General features: G+C 44.2%; 3 protein-coding genes across 4 annotated transcripts in view; 2 read left to right on the forward strand and 1 right to left on the reverse strand.

The window, feature by feature from the left end:
* Positions 1-395, reverse strand: part of hip1 (huntingtin interacting protein 1) — a 45,031-nt gene extending 44,636 nt beyond the window's left edge. For both annotated transcript variants that reach the window (XM_017423987.3, XM_017423985.3), the window contains exon 1: positions 73-395. In XM_017423987.3, the coding sequence (XP_017279476.1) occupies positions 73-189 (117 nt within the window). In that variant the 5' untranslated portion in view covers positions 190-395. The remainder of the gene's footprint in view (positions 1-72) is intronic.
* A 3,293-nt stretch (positions 396-3,688) lies between these two features.
* bcl7bb (BAF chromatin remodeling complex subunit BCL7B b) lies at positions 3,689-8,392 on the forward strand. Its single transcript, XM_017423952.3, has 6 exons — positions 3,689-3,847; positions 5,791-5,866; positions 5,954-6,041; positions 6,154-6,312; positions 7,520-7,623; positions 7,741-8,392. Exons 1-6 carry the CDS (start codon positions 3,735-3,737, stop codon positions 7,810-7,812), a joined length of 612 nt encoding a protein of 203 aa, XP_017279441.1. The 5' UTR covers positions 3,689-3,734; the 3' UTR covers positions 7,813-8,392.
* A 392-nt stretch (positions 8,393-8,784) lies between these two features.
* The window catches only part of baz1b (bromodomain adjacent to zinc finger domain, 1B), a 13,956-nt gene continuing 3,580 nt past the window's right edge, over positions 8,785-19,160 (forward strand). Inside the window, exons 1-18 of the mRNA XM_017424000.3 lie at positions 8,785-9,588; positions 10,769-10,885; positions 11,653-11,797; positions 12,453-12,645; positions 12,778-12,899; positions 13,056-13,253; positions 13,365-13,553; positions 14,245-15,556; positions 15,665-15,820; positions 15,912-16,050; positions 16,292-16,458; positions 16,630-16,744; positions 16,873-16,971; positions 17,079-17,256; positions 17,476-17,661; positions 17,753-17,900; positions 18,483-18,630; positions 18,930-19,045. Of these exons, the coding sequence (XP_017279489.1) occupies positions 9,470-9,588; positions 10,769-10,885; positions 11,653-11,797; positions 12,453-12,645; positions 12,778-12,899; positions 13,056-13,253; positions 13,365-13,553; positions 14,245-15,556; positions 15,665-15,820; positions 15,912-16,050; positions 16,292-16,458; positions 16,630-16,744; positions 16,873-16,971; positions 17,079-17,256; positions 17,476-17,661; positions 17,753-17,900; positions 18,483-18,630; positions 18,930-19,045 (3,847 nt within the window). The 5' untranslated portion in view covers positions 8,785-9,469. The remainder of the gene's footprint in view (positions 9,589-10,768; positions 10,886-11,652; positions 11,798-12,452; positions 12,646-12,777; positions 12,900-13,055; positions 13,254-13,364; positions 13,554-14,244; positions 15,557-15,664; positions 15,821-15,911; positions 16,051-16,291; positions 16,459-16,629; positions 16,745-16,872; positions 16,972-17,078; positions 17,257-17,475; positions 17,662-17,752; positions 17,901-18,482; positions 18,631-18,929; positions 19,046-19,160) is intronic.

Below are 19,160 nucleotides of genomic sequence, written 5' to 3' on the forward strand. Positions count from 1 at the left end.
CCCTCCTCGCGTGCAACAACAACCGCAGCCCAGTTTAGCTCAGGGGCTTCAAACCCAACAACGCGGCCCTACCTGGCCCCTCTCAAAGTTTTCCCTCTCCAGCTCCAGGCTGTTGGACCCCCCGGTCCGCCGGATCACTTTGGGGATGGCGTTGGGGACTTGCTGCATGGAGCTTTTCACTCGGTCCATTGTTGTCACCCGAACAGCTGCGAGGCAGAGGGTGGCATCCAGGGAATCAGCCGAGACGCGGGTTCGGGCGTGAAGGCTTTTATAAAAAACAAAATTAAATTCAATTAAAAACAGAAAATAACCTCAAATTGGTCACAGCTATGGCGGGCAGCCGTCCGTACTGCTGCGGCCCTTTTCTTCTTTTTTTTTCTGCCCGACAGCCCCGTCAATGACAGCCAGAACCGAGCCCGACAGGCGAGCCGTGCGAAGCGAACACCACTTCCGCTTCGGCTTTTCAAAATAAAGCTCCGGCGAGGAGCAAACTAATCTCAGGGACCGTGAAAGGAAAATAACTAGATAAACAACTGCAGTATTTACACTTTAGTTTTCCTCTTTATGGTTTCTTCTGTACGTTTTTTAAATTATTTTTTGCAATCAAGCTACTTCCGCATATTTGTGCCACTTTAACCATTTAAAAATCAAAACATTGAGTTTGTTAGAATTTATTTGACTATATTTATGTAAAAATCACATAGTAGTACATTGAGATATCTTCAGTTCCTTTAAAATCCTTGTTCTCTGAAATCTACTTTAAATACTTCATCATTTTATACTTTTAGCTATCGTCATGCTAATTTAAACTTTTAGCTACTGTCTTGCTAATTATAGGTTTTACATGCGTTTTTGCTCATTTTAGCCTTTAGCTATGATTTTGCTACATCTAGCTTTTAGCTCTTGTCTTGATAACTCTAGATTTAAATATAGTTTAGCTAATTTTTGCTTTTAGCTACGGACTTACAAATTTTAGGTTTAAGCTAATGCCTTGCTATTTGTAGGTTTTATGTGCAAGTTTGCCCTTTTTAACTTTTAGCTATGATTTTGCTACATCTAGCTTTTAGCTATGGTTTACTAATTGCAAACCATAGCTAAAAGCTATAGTTGCAGTTTTGCAACGTTTAGCCTTTGCACCGTTGTTGAGCTTCTTGGTGCCTGAATGACTTTGACGTTCCTCTGAAGGTAATCAGGCAGAAAATGGCTGAAAAAAGCATCTAAATAACTGGAGGAGTTTCAGGGAGCCGGGCTTTTGATCAAGACCGCTTTAAAAGACCACAGGAAAGTTTTTCTGCCTGGAAGCAAAATACAAAACACAAGCGATGACTCAGGCCTTTATATGCAGTGTTGTGTATTGGACAAAATGTATATATAATTGTACAACAGCGTGGGCCACTTTAAAGTGGAGGCTCTTTTGTAAAATGGCTCATTAACCGTGTCCGTGTGCTTCATCCAGCAGCAGTCTGAACGTCTCCTGCTGGGTTTAAACCAACACAGGCCCTGGGTGAAGGGACTTTTACGCACAGAGGCCTCGCCGGAAGCAGCAGGCCTCTCCTGCAGGGCTGTGCAGACGGCTCTCAGCCAGCCTGCTATTTGGATATCTTCTCTGGCAACGGTCTCTGACTCCTCCCTGAGCTTCCAGCCAGTGGCTGCGGCCCCAGCAGGATCCTCCCACACCACCAGGAACATGGAGCCACTCATCCAGGCCCAGCCTGGAGGAGAGACAACCACAGGGGTCTGATCTTACATAAGACCCATGGACTCAGCAGCACTTTGCTTTTCTGGCACACAGAACTTTTTTTACAATATGGGGTTTCAGGGTTGCAAAATGTTGCTTCAATACAGCAGCACTGTAATTCTGCCTTTTGTTTGGGTTGTTTTTGATGCTGTATCTGCGTGTTTTTTAAGGTAATAATTTGAATAACTTTGTACATTTTTGATCAGGAGTTTAACTAACAGTAGGCACCGGTCAATATGATAACAAGGAGGCTTGATCTGTTTATACAGGACATTTATTGTTTCACTGTCAACATTTATGCATCATGGAGACCAAAACCGTTCCAGTTTCCAGTTTCCTCATTAGAGAAGCATTACTTTTAATAAAGAAGGACGTTTGATTCCAACCAGAAGAAAGTCTTATTATGTTTTATGCCATTATTATGATAAAATATGAAAAATACAGTTTTTTGAAAGCAGTACTGTGCAAAAAAATTAGTAAATTTACCTCACCTCTTTTTACTTTAACAATTTCAAATCTGCATATCAAAGCTTATGTAGGAAACATGCAACGCCCAAATGAAAAAAAGTCTCTTCTTATCTGTTTTTATTTTCTGAATTTAATAAAGTTTTGATTTTTTTTTACCTAATGTTGGCCATGTTTTACCAGGATACTTAAAACAAAAGGTTGTGGCACTGAGAACACCAAGAAATAAAGCATTTTCAGTTTAATTTAGTCCTGTTCTTAGCTTCTTTTATATTAACCCAACACATAATAAGAGTATTTTTGTCTACACAGAGGTTTACACTGTTGTAAGACCACTTCTGTAAAAATTTAGAAGCAGCAGCTTAAAGAAAAGTGCCCCAGTGCATGAACTCTGTGAATAGAGGAAGTAAAAAATTAACATTTGGACAGACTTTCTTCATAATAACAGAGTCAAAGATTACAATGAAGCTTTTGGTCTGCTTGAGTCGATGCTCCCCTCTGCTGGCCAAACATCAGAACTACATCTGATTTTATTTTAGATTCAATGAAAAGGAGAATAAAACAAACAACTTCTTATAAAAAGGTGATTAATGAGGTTGGAGATAAGGACACAGATTACATCGCTACACCACCCATCTGTGATAGGATCAGTAAATCAGTAAAGACCAGGAATAAAACCAGACAGTTCATTGTTTATTTAAAGATAATAATTATAAATGTAGAGTTTATTTTCAGTGACAGCAATCTGATTTCAATCCTAAAAACATGCCGCAGAAAATAAGGTTTGAACAAATAACGTCAAATAGAAACAAAAGGGTGTTAAATAAAAAAACTTTTTAAAATCTTAGGGTGTTTTGTTCCACTTTAATTTAAAAGTGATAGACCCTAAAGTAAGTCATATTTGGCAGTTCGAATATAAATGCCTAAAAATCAGCATCCGGTCCAAATGAACTGCTTTTCAGTTTATTTATATGCAAAGAAAGTTTTCTCAGAAGGAGGTTTTTTAGTCCTAAAACTCTTTGGGTCTATACTTCTATATTTAGAGCACTCACACACCAGGACCTTATGATTTTATTCTTATTCTGAGGATGTTTTTCATTCATAATCAGTTTAAAATATATATGTTACTCCTAAAAATGTTACACAATTGTATTTCTTTTGTTTGTTGACTATGTTTGGCAATTTGTCCAGCACATAATTATAATAAATAAATAAAGATATTCCAAACTATTTATGTGTGGGATTTTATTTCTGGTATGTTGAAAAATGCTCAGGTTCTCTGTTACTCTTTTACTTCTGATATGTATCTAAAGTAGTTTGTTTGAGTAAATAGTTTTATAAGAAGTTAAAACAGCAACTCTGGTAAATAGATGCGGAAAATATTAACGATAATAATTTAAAGGATAAATAACACCATTTGTTCCCAGCCAGGCATTACTGGAGCCAAAAAAGGAGAGGAAACTCAGATAAGGAAGTCTCGCGAGATTTCCGCGTTAAGGACGACTGGGGCTTGAAGTTTTCAGATCTGTGGATGAATCATAACAGCATCAAGATGTCGGGACGTTCAGGCCGCGCCGAGACCCGAAGTCGGGCTAAGGACGACATTAAAAAGGTCCTGGCAGCCATCGAGAAAGTCCGCAGATGGTATGTAAGGCGAGCCGGGGTGGTTGGGGGGGGTTCAGTGTCGGGCGGCGGAGCGGTTTTCGAAGGACCGTTGGTCGCTATTTTGCTGCGTCGCTCAACAAACTTCAGTCGGAAAAAGTTAGATGATTGACGGAGCCGCCGGCCAATCAGAGCCGCCGTACGGGGAGGAAAGCGGGGCGGGGCCAGTGGAGTTTTTCTTTTTTTCTTTTTTTTTTTTTTCTTTCCGCTGAGATCTGTCAATATGGCTTCAGCTGCCTGACATGCGGCGAAGCGCCTTCGTTTTACATGAAAAAATAAAATAAAATAAATAACACGTAGTTATCGAGCATAATTAGTTAAATGACTAACTGTCAGCTCTGCCCACAACGGGGGAAACGAGCACTAATAGTAGGCTGAACCACACGGCTTATCACGGATTAGGGTGCGAAATGACAGGGGTGTCGACTTTTTTTTTTTTTTTTTCCTCCAAGATGATCTCAGTCCCGTACAACACAGGCATGTCTTCACAGCCTCGTGCTGCCTTTGTTTTACAGTAACATGACAACACACCACAGTCAGCTCAACATTTTAAAGCGTGATTTACACAACACCTTTGCAGTCAGACGTCAACTGAAACAGACCCGATGGCTAAATAAATGTACTGCACCCAGTAATAATCACCTCCATCATGACAAACAGGAGGAGGATGCAGCCGTGCACCATCTACAATAGGTATGCTCCTCACTGTTATTAAAGAGCAAGGTCACTGCATGGAAAGAGTCAAGCAAAAATTAAGATTACACACATTATATTGAACTCTAATGAGCGTTTAGACAAAGACAGATATCTTAGAAAGGATGGCCACACTACAGGACAATAAGTTTGTCTTGAGTATTACAAAATGAAATGCCCCATCTTGACAGCAGCTCAGATCTTTTGAAGGGTGTGAGTGGGATTCTGTGGAAAGGTTATAAATACCTAATATCTTACCTGTTGCAGGTAGCTACTTGGATGACCTCAGTTTGACGAAACAGAGTTTGATTCTGACTGGATCCACGAGCTAACGGCTAGTCAGACTGTGGCCAGGGGTCACAGTGGACTGCTGCCATCTTAAACCAAAAAAATAAACCCAAACAGTATAGCGATTCATGAAAGACGAAATAATCTAATATTTTCTTTCTCGTAAGCCAGCGTTTGCTCGAACCGCCACAAAGTTTTGGAGATGGGCGTGGTTTTAAAATGGCCGAAATCTCATTTGGTCCCGTCAGGATTAGACCATTTCTCCAAACCGAGGTTGTTCAAAGAGCCGTCTGCTACCAGATGTTTGTTCATATCCTTTCCATCGTCAAAACACCTGTACAGAATTATGATTTAATGTAGCATCAGCTGCCTCTATGCTTTGCACAAAAACAAAAAAATTAACGCCACAATAAACTCTCGTCCTCAAATGAAGTTTAACGTGTGCACGTGAGTTTGATAACCTCATGAAACATTTCCTGTTAGACTTTTTTTTTTGCCACGAAGAGGCTCCAGAATGGGTTTTGATCTGCAGTAAATACATATTTGTTGCTACTTGTCTATTATGACAACATTTTTTTATTTACGTTCGGCTCGTCAGGCGTTCTCCTTGTCCTTGCGGTGGGGAGGGAAACACTTTCAATAACTACACCTTCCTAAAAGGAGGTCCTAACATTGGTTTATTCTAAGAAAACCCCTGTTTGTACTTCTTGTAATCTGAAAAGAGAAAAGTGTGGTAATTAGTTCGACCATTCAGTGCAGTTCGGGTTCAATTAGAGGTAAAACTGTCCGAAACCGATCAAACAACAGCACAGCGAGGAGGCTAAAATCAAAATGCAAGATCCTTCCACACATGTATATGATATATATGTATGTGATTGTAAAATGTATGATTAAAGACATGAAATATGACTGCTCTTTACCACCCAAATGACTTTTATCCCCAGGGAGAAAAAGTGGGTGACAGTTGGCGACACGTCATTACGCATCTTCAAGTGGGTGCCGGTAACAGAAACAAAACAGGTGCGTCGTGTCCGTCGCGTCCCCACTCGGCCTCGTTTGCGTGACTCGTCTGCACCCCCCCTCATGATACCCTCTCTCCTCCTTTAGATATTTCGCACCAAATCCACCAGCGGGGAGACCAGGGGCTTGAAAGACGTGGTCCTGGAAAACACGAACACTTTGCTGGATTTTGCTGGTAGGCTCTTTGTTTTTTTTTGTTTTTTTTTAAATAATGAAAGTGACTGTTTGTCTTGAACGAAACGTGCTGAGAAGTGACCACGTGGCCCGAATTTCTGCTCTGGTCTCAGATGAAAACAGCAACCAGAGCTTTCTGTCGGACGTCTACCAGCCGAAAATGGACAACAGCAGCAGCAACTCCAGCTCGCAGCAGGTCAGCCCCCCGCACTCCTACAGCCTCCGAGCTGAAGACTCTCAGCCTCCGATGCTCGGACAGGAAACTGTGGACGGTACGTGCACTACTCTGGGGAAAAACGGATATCTTTTTCTCTGTTTATATTTCTTTCCTCCATCTATGCCAGGGGTAGGCAATCCTGGTCCTCGAGGGCCACTATCCTGCATGTTTTCCTTGTTTCTCTGCTCCAACACACCTGATTCAGTGGGTAAATCACCTCTTTATGTTCTGCAGAAGCCTGTTAATCACACAGTGATTCAAATCAGGTGTGTTGGAGCAGAGAAACAAGTAAAACATGCAGGATGGTGGCCCTCGAGGACCAGGATTGCCTACCCCTGATCTATGCTAATAACAAAAACGCTGCGATGTCTCTGCGATGTCACCACTAGGTGGCGAGAACGTCCACGATAACCACATTAAAATACGGATAAAAAGCCTCGCTTTGCTAAATATTCTCCCCAAACTCAGTACCGTATTTTCCGGACTATAAGACACACTTAAAAGCCTTCAATTTTCTCAAAAATCAACAGTGTGCCTTATAATCAGGAGCACCTTATATATGTAAGAAGTCGTGATGTTTTAGTACAACTTTTATAAACTACAAAGCCTTGCAGCATTAAGGCTCAGTTATAGTTGTGTTTTGTAGAGTCGCGCAGGGCTCCGCTGACCTGAGCGAGCGGTGGAGGCGTTTATACTCCATGCTTACGTCGGTGCAGTATTCTCCGAAAAGACGGGGCTGTTTTGTTTCACTCAATGCTCCTTATAGTCCGGTGCGCCTTTTATATGACAAATGTTCGAAAATGGACCATTCATTGACAGTGCATCTTATAATCCAGTGTGCCCTATAGTGCGGAAAATACGTTACTTTCTTTAAATCCATTTACAGTTTCCCCTTAGTTATTAATCATTTCTGCACACATTCAGTGTTTGATGGCGACAAGATCTGAATAAAGTGAAACAGACACAGAAAAAAAATCTTTAAAAACAGCTCTATATTTGTTTGTGTGTCTACAGCACCAACTTATAGTGGATATATGCTAAACAGGCCGCTGTGTTTCTCTCACCAGAAACATGTTTGTGTTCAAAGGCGGCAGAAAATCTCAGTTTTTTTTTAAATTTTTAAAAAATTCAGCAATAGTGTGGACAGGGCCTGAATGAGTATTCCCAATATTAATTTGAATGTTTTATGACCAGCAGAGGTATGTTCTCTGTCAGCTTTATAGCAGATATTAACACAATTTCACGCTTCACCCTCAATGCAGAACCAGTTCATTCAGGACGGGAGGGAGCAGATGAGCCACCCACCCTCATCAAGGAGGACCCTCTTTCATCAGGAACTGTCAGACGGAGCACCTCGGACACAAAGGTTTACCTTAACTAACGCGGCTAGTGTCGGCTGCCCGTCGCAAATTGGTATTTAATAGAAACAGAAGCGTTCAAAAACACTGCAGTAACCCGACAATGTTCCTCCTTTGTTCGACAGGAAGAGCTGGATGAATCAGGAGCGCCTCCTTTAAAGAGGATTTGCACGGGGGAGAGTGCCACTCTGAGATAGCATATTTATAACTGTTCTGTCAAAATGCACAAGTTCCCAGTTCCTGATTGTTGTAAGACTAGTTTCAATTTTTGTATCGACACAAACATTACTTTAAACATTTCAGCTAATAGGTAAAATGTCCTAACAGCTTCTTTTTTTTTTTGTTTTTTACTTTCAGTCTTTGAAGACTTGCCGTTCAAGTGATATTTTTAACAGAACGGAGATTTCTTTGAGTTTTTGTATGCCACGTTGTGCATTTCTTTGCACAACGTGTACAATTCTGCCACATCCTCTTGATTACTTCTTCACGCAGTTAGGATTTGCATGTTTTCGTATCTTAGTGCTTTATTTTATTTTATTTTATTTTATTTTTAAGCTTTCCTGACAATCTTATTAAAGGTATTCCATGTTTAGCTTTTTGTAGGCTGATGTTTAAATGTACCGTTATGTATTACGGGCTCGCTGGAACTAATGCTTTGGCTTGTCTCACTTGATAATAAAACTTGTTTGTAAAAAAAAAAATATATATATATTTTTTTGTTTGCTTTCCTTTATTATTTGAGGATTTGCATATAATAAATGTGACTTTACGTTTGAATTTATTGTCACTTTCTTGTATTCTGTAAAGGCAGTGCAGGGTAACCTATTGTTTAAACGGCACTATTCAAAATGGACACCCAGGCAGTGTGGTTGGAAATTAATTTGGTAATTACACGTGACGTAATTCCCCATTGTAAGTTTTAAAGCATTCCTAATTGCATCATGTTGTGCTATTGTGTTGAAAATTGCACAGTACTTTTATCGCCTTCAGATAAAAGCCTTTAATTCGTGTTTGATGGAAGCGTGGTTTATTTTGAAGCGTTTTCCTTAGACGGGTGACAGACGGGTCGCATCAGCCAATGAGAGGCCAGCCGAGAGATTCGATCGCGGCACTGCTCTTAAACAGCCAATGAGCGTCGAGGGGAGGCGGGGCTTGGTAGCGGCGCCGCTTGCTGCCGGGGAAACGGAGCGCCGAGGGTTGTGCTGTCTTGTGCCGGTGGACTGAAAACTCCCGCCATTTCGGCGAGGAATTAACCTCTTGTTTGATCGAGGCCACTTTCTTGTAACACTCGAACGCTGTTCTCGGCGAACGCGGAACTTCGACCGCGTCGGTGGCAACAGCTCAAACGAGAACGAACCCAGTTTGTGGGACCTTCGCGGGACCGTGTTAGCGACAGAGAGACCGAGCTTCTTCTGGCTTGTTGCCGCGAGTTTGATTTCTCTGTGGGTGTGCATCCTTTTTTTTTTTTTTTTTTTTCTTACGCTCACCTGAAGGAGCTCAAAGTTTACCAGCTGCCTCGGCGGACCGCTTCGTTAACCTGTCAGGACGCTACGAATAGAAAACCAAAACAAAACAAAAAAAACCCGACATGACACCGCTGCTTGCGCACCGGGGAGCGGTGTGATGAGGCCGCCCGCGAGGAGCGAACTGTTATTGTTGTGCGTCGCTGTAGCCGAGCTCCGGGCCTGCCGGCGGTAACGTGGAGACCCGCTGCCGCTCGACGGAGAGAGATTCACTGGGCGCTTGGATACATGCTAACAGAGCACCGTGGTGTGGAAAAAAAAGATCGCGCTAGTCGGTCCCTAAAAGACCCAATTCCGCCTCTGGCACCCGTGCCGCCTTTGGGGATTCGCCATGGCACCGCTTTTGGGCCGGAAACCGTACCCGCTGGCTAAGCCGTTAGCCGAGCCACCAGGCCCGGGAGAGGAGGTCTACATCATCGAGCACACCAAGGAGGCCTTCAGGAACAAAGAGTATCCTTTCACCGCGATGCTTTGGGTAGACCAGCCTGAATGTTTGTTTTATTATTCATTTTTATTTTAGCCTCAGCTCCTTGTAGTAACAGAGGACCGTTCAGGTGGCTGGGAGGGGAGAGGAGGTGGGGGGGGGGGACATTACCTGTCATTTCTGCCTCCGTTTAATCGCGTGCACTCAGCTTACTTTGGGCTTCAAGCTAACGGCTAACTAGCTTGTCGTGGCTCGTTCGTTAGGCGGCGAGCCGAGCTGGCAGCAAAAACGTAGTGGGTTTTAAAAAAGAAAAAAAAGAGAGAAAATTCTACATATATCAACAAGCGAGCACCGTAAAATACGTAGAGGTGTCTTTCGCTTTCATGTTTTACGGCTCACCCGATGCTAACGGGTCTAACTAGCAGCCATGCTAACGTTATGTATCCCATTATGTCACAATGGCTCTTCCTCTGCCTCAGACCAAACAGCCGCTTCAGCCGATAGGAGTTAGCTGGGCTTGTTAGCATTCACCCCCCTCCTCCCCTCCTCTCTTTTTAGCATCTTTGTGGGTCTGGATTTAGCTGAAGGATAACTCTTTATATAAACCGACTCACTGGTGTGACAGTGTAGATTTTTCCAATCTCCTGTTTTGTGTTTTTTTTTTTTACCCGCTTGTTTATAGGATGTTTATGTGAAAACGAGCTATGTTGTCGGTTCAGTGACACACACACATAACAGGGGAGGGAGGCGATTTTTAAATGCTGTTTTGGTTTGGTGTGTTCTCCTTATTTATAATAGGAGTGTATCTCTGCAGTGACATGGCTGTGGTAGTCACTGAGCTGTTTGTGTGTCTTTTTCAACATTGAGTTATTTATTCAGCTTTTCCCGCCTTATTTCAAGTTGTTCCATATTTGAAAACGTTGAATGTGACCTGGATGCTGTGGGATTGCTTTGCAGTCGTCACACTGTCAAATTTCAGAGAGTAATTTGCTCATTAAGACCAATTAGATAAGCAAAAGCTTACGCAAGGCTCCAAAGTTACTTAAGCTTTGGTCATCCACGTCTTATTCCTCCCCAGTTTGGGAACGACTGCGTGATTACGTTTGAGTCTAGCTCTTTTGTAATAATAATGAGCCCTGCTAAATAGGTGGTGGGGTGCTGTTTATTGTCTGAGCATTGTGTTTTCCCTGACCATCGTGTGTGCAGAGAGTACGAGGCACGTTTGCAGAGGTACAGCGAACGCATCTGGACATGCAAGAGCACCGGAAGTCTCCAGCTTACTCACAAGGAAGCCTGGGAGGAGGAACAAGAAGTCACTGAACTGTTAGTACATATCAGACGGGATTTCTGTTTGACTGCAGCGCTCCGTCTTTCATCGGCCTGAGGTGGTTACGGTCGGCATTCAGCCGTCCGTTAAAACCCCCGCTCTCGTTAACAGGGTTTATATAAGCAGCTGCTTATCATTTAGGATAACTGGGCAGGCTGGCTTCTCTAACAGAAAATAAATAATATGATCAAAAACAACCCCTGCCAGTGAAGGTCACATGATTTACTTCTTTCTCACGATTGTGTAGACTACTTTGCTCCTCCTCTTTTCTTTTTTTAAGAGTAATATGATTGAGTCATTCCTGAATTTGCAGCATCGTGACGACAGTTTCCATATCATGACGGAGCATTGCTCAGCTGCCCGAAGCTTAAGTCACTCAGGACCATAAGCTGTTCTTAAGCTCCGACTCTAAATATATCAGCCAAGAGATTTTTACTCCCCCAGCTGGCCGCTCTCGGGACTTTTTTAGTTTCACAACACTGAAAACCTGTCTGTTGGAGCAGTGATTCCCGACTCCAGTCCTCGGGGAACACCATCCCTTCATGTTTTAGTCGTTTCTCTGCTTTGACACGCCTGATGTGAGTGAGTGAGGGATTAACAGGCTTCTGCAGAACTTTAGGACCTGCTAAGGAGCAGAGAAACGACTAAAACATGCAGTATGGTGTTCCTCGAGGACTGTAGTCGGGACTTACTGGGTTAGAACCACTCCACAGGTATCGTTGGCACAGCATTAGGCTCAGTGGTGATTATGTTCTGTGTGCAGGCTTCAGGAGGAGTATCCTCTGTGGTTTGAGAAGCCAGTCCTGGAGATGGTTCACCACAACACGGTGTCTTTGGACAAACTGGTTGAAATGGCCTGGGTGGAGATCCTCACCAAGTACGCTGTGGATGAAGAGTGCGACTTCCTGGTTAGTCTGAAAATTAAAACCCCTTCCTGTTGTGTCATCCAAATATTATTGTTCCTACTGGATTTTACACTCCTTGGAATAGTATTTCCTTTTTAAAGCTACTTGCAGAACAGCTTGTGTCAGTTTCTTACTAAAAAATATAACAAACCAAAATTGTTTTCACTCATTAAAGTTGTATTGTCAGCAGGTCTTTGACATTTACTGATTGAGTCACTATTATTTCAAATAGTAATCATTAATTTCACCTACACTAAGACAGCAGGTGAAACAAACATTCTCACATTGTTTCACATTGAGTTAACAAAATTTACACTTCTTTTTGTTAATTGACACATTCATTTATTTGTTTTATAATTTTTTATTTGTTTTTTTACATCTGTGGCGTTATCTGAACAATGAGATTATGAGTCGTCTCGTACTATTTGATATTATTGGCATGAACATGAGCACAAAGGACAAAAAGGTGTTAGACTCAAATACTCATTGGGCTGTTTGTCAATTAAAATGTAGTAATTACTCTGTTATTGACACGTTGTGAGTGTATTCTTCTGTAGTGAGAATAATTTGATCCAAAGATGTTTTTTCTTGGGCGTTTTCCAACGCAGAGACTCTTTTTTTTTTTTTTTTTTATACGAGTGAATTTTCTTAACTTTAGGTGGGAAAGGAACAAAGTCTGCGGGTGAAGGTGGTGAAAGTTCATCCTTTAGAAAACCCTGAGGGCGAATCGGGTGAGAAGAAGCTTGAAGGTGCATGCGACTCCCCATCCAGCGACAAGGAGAACACCAGCCAGGAGAACCAGAGGAAGGAGCCTCCGCCGCGGGAGGAGGAAAACCGGAGGGAGAGTCTCAGTAAGTACCAGCCGGCGCGGAGGTGACCTTTTCTGGCAGCCGCCGTGCGGCGCGGATAAGGCTGTTTAAATAAACAAGGTGTCTGACGGACTATTTTTGGCCCTGATGTTTATGTTTTCCCCTCTTCTGTAGGTGACAGGGCACGGCGTTCTCCAAGGAAAGTCACCACTGCCACGAAAGAAGAGAAGAAGAGATGGGTAATGCCCAAATTCCTCCCTCACAAGTACGACGTGAAGCTCATCAACGAGGATAAGGTTTGTTTGTAGCAGCTTTTAATAAATATAGTAGTAATCTGTGCCGCACAGCATCATTTTGGCAGTGAAGCCCAAAACGTTGTGCCGTGTGTGGTTTTTAGCTCTTTCAGATTTGTATATCTATATTTCTGTTTCTTAAAATGAATCCTGTTGCAGGTGATCAGCAACGTTCCAGTAGACAGCCTTTACAGAACAGAGCGCCCTCCAACCAAGGAGATCATGCGCTACTTCATCAGACACTACGCTCTGAGGCTGGGAAAAGGAGAGAGCGCTCCCTGGGTAGTAGAGGATGAGCTGGTGAAGAAATACAACCTGCCCAGCAAGTTCAGCGACTTTCTGCTGGATCCTCACAAGGTAATTTAGCTTCCATGTAATCTTAGACATTGTCTGATATCTGTCTGTAAGATTTTTTTCTCTGGACTCACCCTTCTTTGTTTCTTTTTTGTTTGTTTGTCTTGTCAAAAGTTTTTGGCAGAAAACCCCTCCACAAAGCGTAAGAGCATGACGTCCCCTGACGGTAAACCCAGAAAGAAGATCAAGACGGGCGATGCTTCCGGAGAGGATTCAGCGAACGACAAGGGAGAGAAGAAAAAGAAAACCAAGAAAGATTCTCTAAGCGTGCCTCTTAGTCCCACCATTTGGGGTCACATGCAGGTTAGTTGCTGGTTTTTCATGTTAATAAGTCTCTTTTTGCACGTTCCCGGTTTAAATGAATCCGCTCTAATTAATCCGACTGAATTGCCACGCTGCAGCTTTACTCTAATATTTGTTTCACTTTTGACAGCAGAAACCTGAAGCTGTGCTTTCTGTCTGATCATTTCATCTTCCTCTCATCTACTGCCATTTTAGTTAACACGCATCGTTGTAATAACTTATTTTACAAGACCTTCATGCACTTTATCTGACGTGCAGTCGAGACGTTTTGTACATAACCTCAACATCCCAATACAGTTGCAACTGTAATACATTTGAGCAAAAAAAAGTCCTTAGGACTGAAACACTAACAGTTCATAAAGCCTAAGCTGGTATAAAATGGACATTTAAGCTGTTTTGATCAGTCACTGTTACGTTTTACACACCGGGTATAGGTTTGGGACTAAAAAACTGAGTTGTTATGGTGATAAAACTTGTCGTCATGAGGAAAACTGTTGCTATGAGAGCCTTTATATCTTAGTCTGCCTTGTATTGTCCAGCCTTGCAGGAATAACAAACGCTGCATATGCAGTGCGGCTCTTTCAGTTGGTCTCACGAGCTGTGAGGAACATTAACGACTGACTGCGTGAGTGACTGGACGACGCAGCCGTTAAAGTGACACGCTTTGTGCCTTTTATTTTTCCTATTTCAGAAAATAAAAATGAACGGCTCGCCGCTCAAGGTGAAGAACTCTGGAACTCCTAAGAAAGAAGGGAAGAGCTCGGCTCCCTCCACACCAAAATCCGCCAAGAAGCCAGGCGAGAAAAAAGAGGGGAAGAAAAGTGGAAAGAGTGGCGATAAGAAGCTCAACGTGCTTAAAGCCTCTAAAAACGATAAAACTGGTGCAAAGACGCCAAAGATGAAGCAGATGACTCTGCTGCATCTGGCTAAGGGCACACCTGCAGGAAGTCCTAAAAAGAGAGCTCGCAGTGGTGTTGTGGGTACGCCTAAACTTGGGAAACCACTGCACCCCATGGCGCTCCACCTTCTCCGTTACTACAAGGAGAACAAGGGCAAAGAGGATAAAAAGAACGCCCTGTCCTCCCTCATATCTAAAGCTGCGAAGACATTGTCTCCAGACGACCGTGGCCGTCTGCCAGAGGAGCTCGGGGAGCTCGTGCAGAAGCGCTGGGAGCTGCTGGAGCAGAAAAGGCGCTGGGCGGCCATGAGCGAGGAGGAAAAGGAGCAGGAGATGAAGAAGAGGCGCGCCGAACTCAAGGAGAAACTAAGGGAGAAGGCCAAGGAGAGACGGGAGAAAGAGATGCTGGTCCGCCGTGAACAATCCCGCAGATACGAAGACCAAGAGATCGAAGGTGGCAAGACCCTGCCGACGTTTAAGCTCGTAGACATGCCCGAAGGGTTGCCCAACACCCTGTTTGGTAGCGTAGCGATGGTTGCCGAGTTCCTTAACTGCTACGCGGGCCTGCTGATGCCGAACGACCAATATCCAATCACAGCCGTGGCTCTGATGGAAGCGCTGGCGAGGGAGCGCTCTGGCTTCCTCTACCTGAACCGCGTGCTGGTGGTGCTGCTCCAGACGCTGCTGCAGGACGAGCTGGCTGAGGGCTACAGCGAGCTGGACATGTCCTTATCCGAGATTCCGCTCACCATGCACTCCGCGTCCGAACTCACGCGGCTGTGCCTGAGGCCGTGCGACGCTCACGAAGAGAGCGGCCAGGGGTCGGAGGACTCCGGTGCCATGGGCGACTTCGACGACGTGGTGAGCAGCGAGTTCCTGGAGAAGCTGGAGACGGTGGAGGTGTTCGAGCTGAGCCCCGAGGAGAAGGTCGACCTGTTGGTGGCTCTGTGCCACCGCATCCTCATGACTTACTCGGTGGTCGACCACTTCGAAGCAACGCAGCAGCGATCGGCTGAACTGTGGCGCGAGCGTCTGGCAATGCTGAAGGAGGTCAACGACCGCAAGAAGGCTGAGAAGAAGATGCGGAAGGAGATGGAGAGCAAAGGTAGGCGCGCTCGTTGGGATTTGAGCAGCACGAGAAATACAACAGCCATTTTAAATTTACACAGGAGATCAAAATATTTAAACTGAGTTCTTTTTTCTGGTGCCAAAGGTGAAAAGAAAAAAGAGGGGAGTGCCAAGAAGGAGATCAAGAAAGAAGTCAAAGTGGAGCCGGAGCCGGAGGACATGATCAGCTCACTGAAGAGCCGGAGGCTAATGGCCATGCAGGCCAAGAAGGAGAGAGAGGAGCAGGACAGACAGAACAAAGGTAAACCCCTCAGTGGTTCGTCTTTCACCTCTCATCTAAGATGGTGTTGTTACGCCGTATAGATAATGGTTCCTGCGTTTTTCCTCTTCAGAGCGGATGGAGAAGGAGGCCGAGGAGGAGCGGATGCGTAAACAAAGAGCTGCTACAGAGAAGGCCTTCCAGGATGGAATAACCAAAGCCAAACTCGTGATGCGTCGGACTCCGCTCGGTACAGACAGAAACCATAACAGGTTGGTGCTTTCACATGCACAGATGAGCTAAAACAGGCCGACACACAGATGTATGAAACGGTGCTGATTGTCTGGAACCTGCAGCTTTTAATGACTGTGACCTGTTTAGAAAAATCAGGTCAGGAACTAACACGTGAAGTAGAGTTTAATTCTGACTGAACTGACGTATGAGTGCAACAAAAGCCAATGTTGTGTAGCGCGTTAACAACTAACCCTGGTTGTGTGGTGGTTTTTTGTGAAGATACTGGCTTTTCTCGGACGTGGTTCCCGGTCTGTACATCGAGAAAGGCTGGGTGCACGAAAGCATCGACTACAGCTTCACTCCGCCGCCGCCTGAGGAGAAAGCAGCTGAGCCTGAGATGGAGGAGGAGGAAGAGCACGAAGCAGCTGCTGCTCCTGATTCACAAGGTACAGTGTTTCATCTTCCTCTTTGTAGAAATGACTTCTTAGCTGTCCGAAATAAATATATTGACTTCCAGATGTTTCGTCTGAATTATTTTCCAGTGTGTCTTCTGAATAACGTTGTAGTTATGAAACACATACTGTTGTCATTTAGATGATAAATTGTTTGTGTTGCAGAAGCTGAAAAGGACGATGGAAGTGTGGACGGTGCTGTGAGCGAAGGAGCCCAGCAGGGGGCAGCACCAGATGTCTGTATTGAAACTACCATCCCCAAACAGGGACAGAACCTTTGGTAAGAACTTGCATCTGTTTTATTTCACTTTACTAACCCCACCTTTTTTTTTCTTTTTACTTTTGCCTATTCCATTCTATTGTTAATTTTCTTTTGTTTACACTCCAACTTTCCTGCTTTAAACTCAGGTTCATCATCGAAAATACAGCTGAACTGGAGGAGCTGGTGGACAGTCTTCATCCTCAGGGGGTCAGAGAGAGTGGGCTAAGGATGAAGATCCAAAGCAGGTAAAATTGGCTTTTAAAGTGGTGTACTAAACACAGCTTTTACAGTGTATACTGCCGTGTTGGAGTAATGTTGCAAAGCACTGTCAAGCGAGCCGTTGCTGTTTCAGGTACCAGGATATCGTGCACTCCATCCACCTGACCCGTAAGGCCAAAGTGGGTCTCAGGACCTGTGATGGCTACGAAGAGCTGCTCAAATATTTACGCAGTGATATCCAGGAAGTGGCCTCCAGGCTCCAGAAGGGAGGACTGGGCTACATGGACGACGCCACGGACATCGAAGAGCAGGTCGATCTGACTGCACAAAAACAAATCTACAAAAATCATCCTTATCAGACTGACGCCACGAAGCATGTGTTTGTTATAGAGGAAGTGCTATTTTGAATATTCATAGAACTGGAATCTAAGATGGTGATTAGGAAATCCTTAAATAATGAGGATGTTTTAGGATATAACTCTAATGTGTCTGCATTAAAGTTGTCTGAATTGTACAATTTTTGCTTGCAGTTGAAAGACATGGAGAACTTGAAAGAATTTGGCGAGTGCATCATCACCGTTCAGGCCTGCGTCGTCAAAAAGTTCCTGCAGGGCTTCATGGCGCCGAAGCAGAAAAGGAAGAAAAAGCAGGGAGCGGAAGAAAGCAGCAAGACCGAAGAGGTGGATGAGGAGAAGCGACTCGCAGAGGAGGCCAGGGTAAGACATCCGAGGCTCCGTTTTCAGCCTGAGAGCTGCAGAAGCCATCTGCACAGACTGTGTAACGTTTTCCTTCTTTTCCCCTGATTAGGTGGCCACGGCGGTGGAGAAGTGGAAGGCGGCCATCAGGGAGGCTCAGACGTTTTCCCGCATGCACGTGCTGCTGGGAATGTTGGACGCCTGCATAAAGTGGGACATGTCTGCTGAGAATGCTCGCTGCAAAGTCTGTCGCAGGAAAGGTACAAATTGTTGTTTCCCTTGTTTTGTGTAAATGTGATCAGAGCGTTGACAAGGTCGTCACTTCATACTCATCTGCATATGCTTTGATTACAGCACATCTTTCCCAGTGAAGAGCACAGAGACCTGCTGGGCTTGTTGCACAACAACCCCCCAACACCACCACCACCACCAGTTTGAACTGTAGGCTGTTAACAGAGCAGGATTTGATCGTCACAAATCATGACCGGTTGATGTGTGACTGAGTCGGTGCTGCTCCCACTGTGTTGCCACTCTTTGCTCCCTGTCCAGAGCTCAGACAGAAGCCGTCTGCGCTGAAGCTGGCTGAGACGAAGACCAGATCCAGACAGGGGAGCTGCAGGAGCGAGCTCAGAGCAGAAAGGGCTAGTTGTGTCAGGCAGGTCTACATTCAGAGTCAGCCGCTCCGAAAGCCAACAGGTGAACCCGTAGTGATGGAGGGGGGGGAGTGGAAACAGCCTCAGCGACACTGTTCTGCAGATTTTAACCTTTTTCAGGGACTGGACACCAGGAGTAACTTTGTTTTACCGAGTCTTAAAACTGACTGAGATTTCCCTCTTATGAAGGTGATGACGAGAAGCTGATCCTCTGCGATGAGTGCAACAAGGCCTTCCATCTGTTCTGCCTGCGACCGGCGCTGTACCGCATCCCCGATGGGGAGTGGCTGTGCCCGGCCTGCCAGCCCACTGTGGCCCGGCGAGGCTCCCGCTCAAGGTAACCGCCCGCTGTCTGAGGTCTCCTGTGCGTTCCCTGCAGGAAATACTGTAATACCCTGTAGAGTTTAAAAACATTTTCCTTAGATTCTATGAAGTAGCAGCACATTTAACATGTTACAGTATCGTCAGGGCTGCAGTGTTTGATTTAGGGGGAATGTAGACATTTTTACTTCTCAGCATTAATTTCTCTCGTGGAGGAAAGCAGTCTATACTGAGGTTATAGTACACCTGCACATAAACAGCAGAATCACTAAAAGCAGTATGGTTTCTGTAAACCTTTGAACCTCCTGATTGCAGGAACTATAACCAGGACACGGATGAAGAGGAGAGCGAGGAGGAGCCTGAAGAGGAGGGCTCTGAAGAAGAGGAAGAGGACGAGGAAGAGAATGACTATAAAGCCATGGGACACAGCCGTGAGTATCTGCAAATATATATATATATATATATATATATATATATATATATATATATATATATATATATATATATATATATATATATATATATATATATATATATATATATAAG

The sequence above is a fragment of the Kryptolebias marmoratus genome, linkage group LG2, assembly GCF_001649575.2.
Source record: "Kryptolebias marmoratus isolate JLee-2015 linkage group LG2, ASM164957v2, whole genome shotgun sequence".
NCBI lineage: Eukaryota > Metazoa > Chordata > Actinopteri > Cyprinodontiformes > Rivulidae > Kryptolebias > Kryptolebias marmoratus.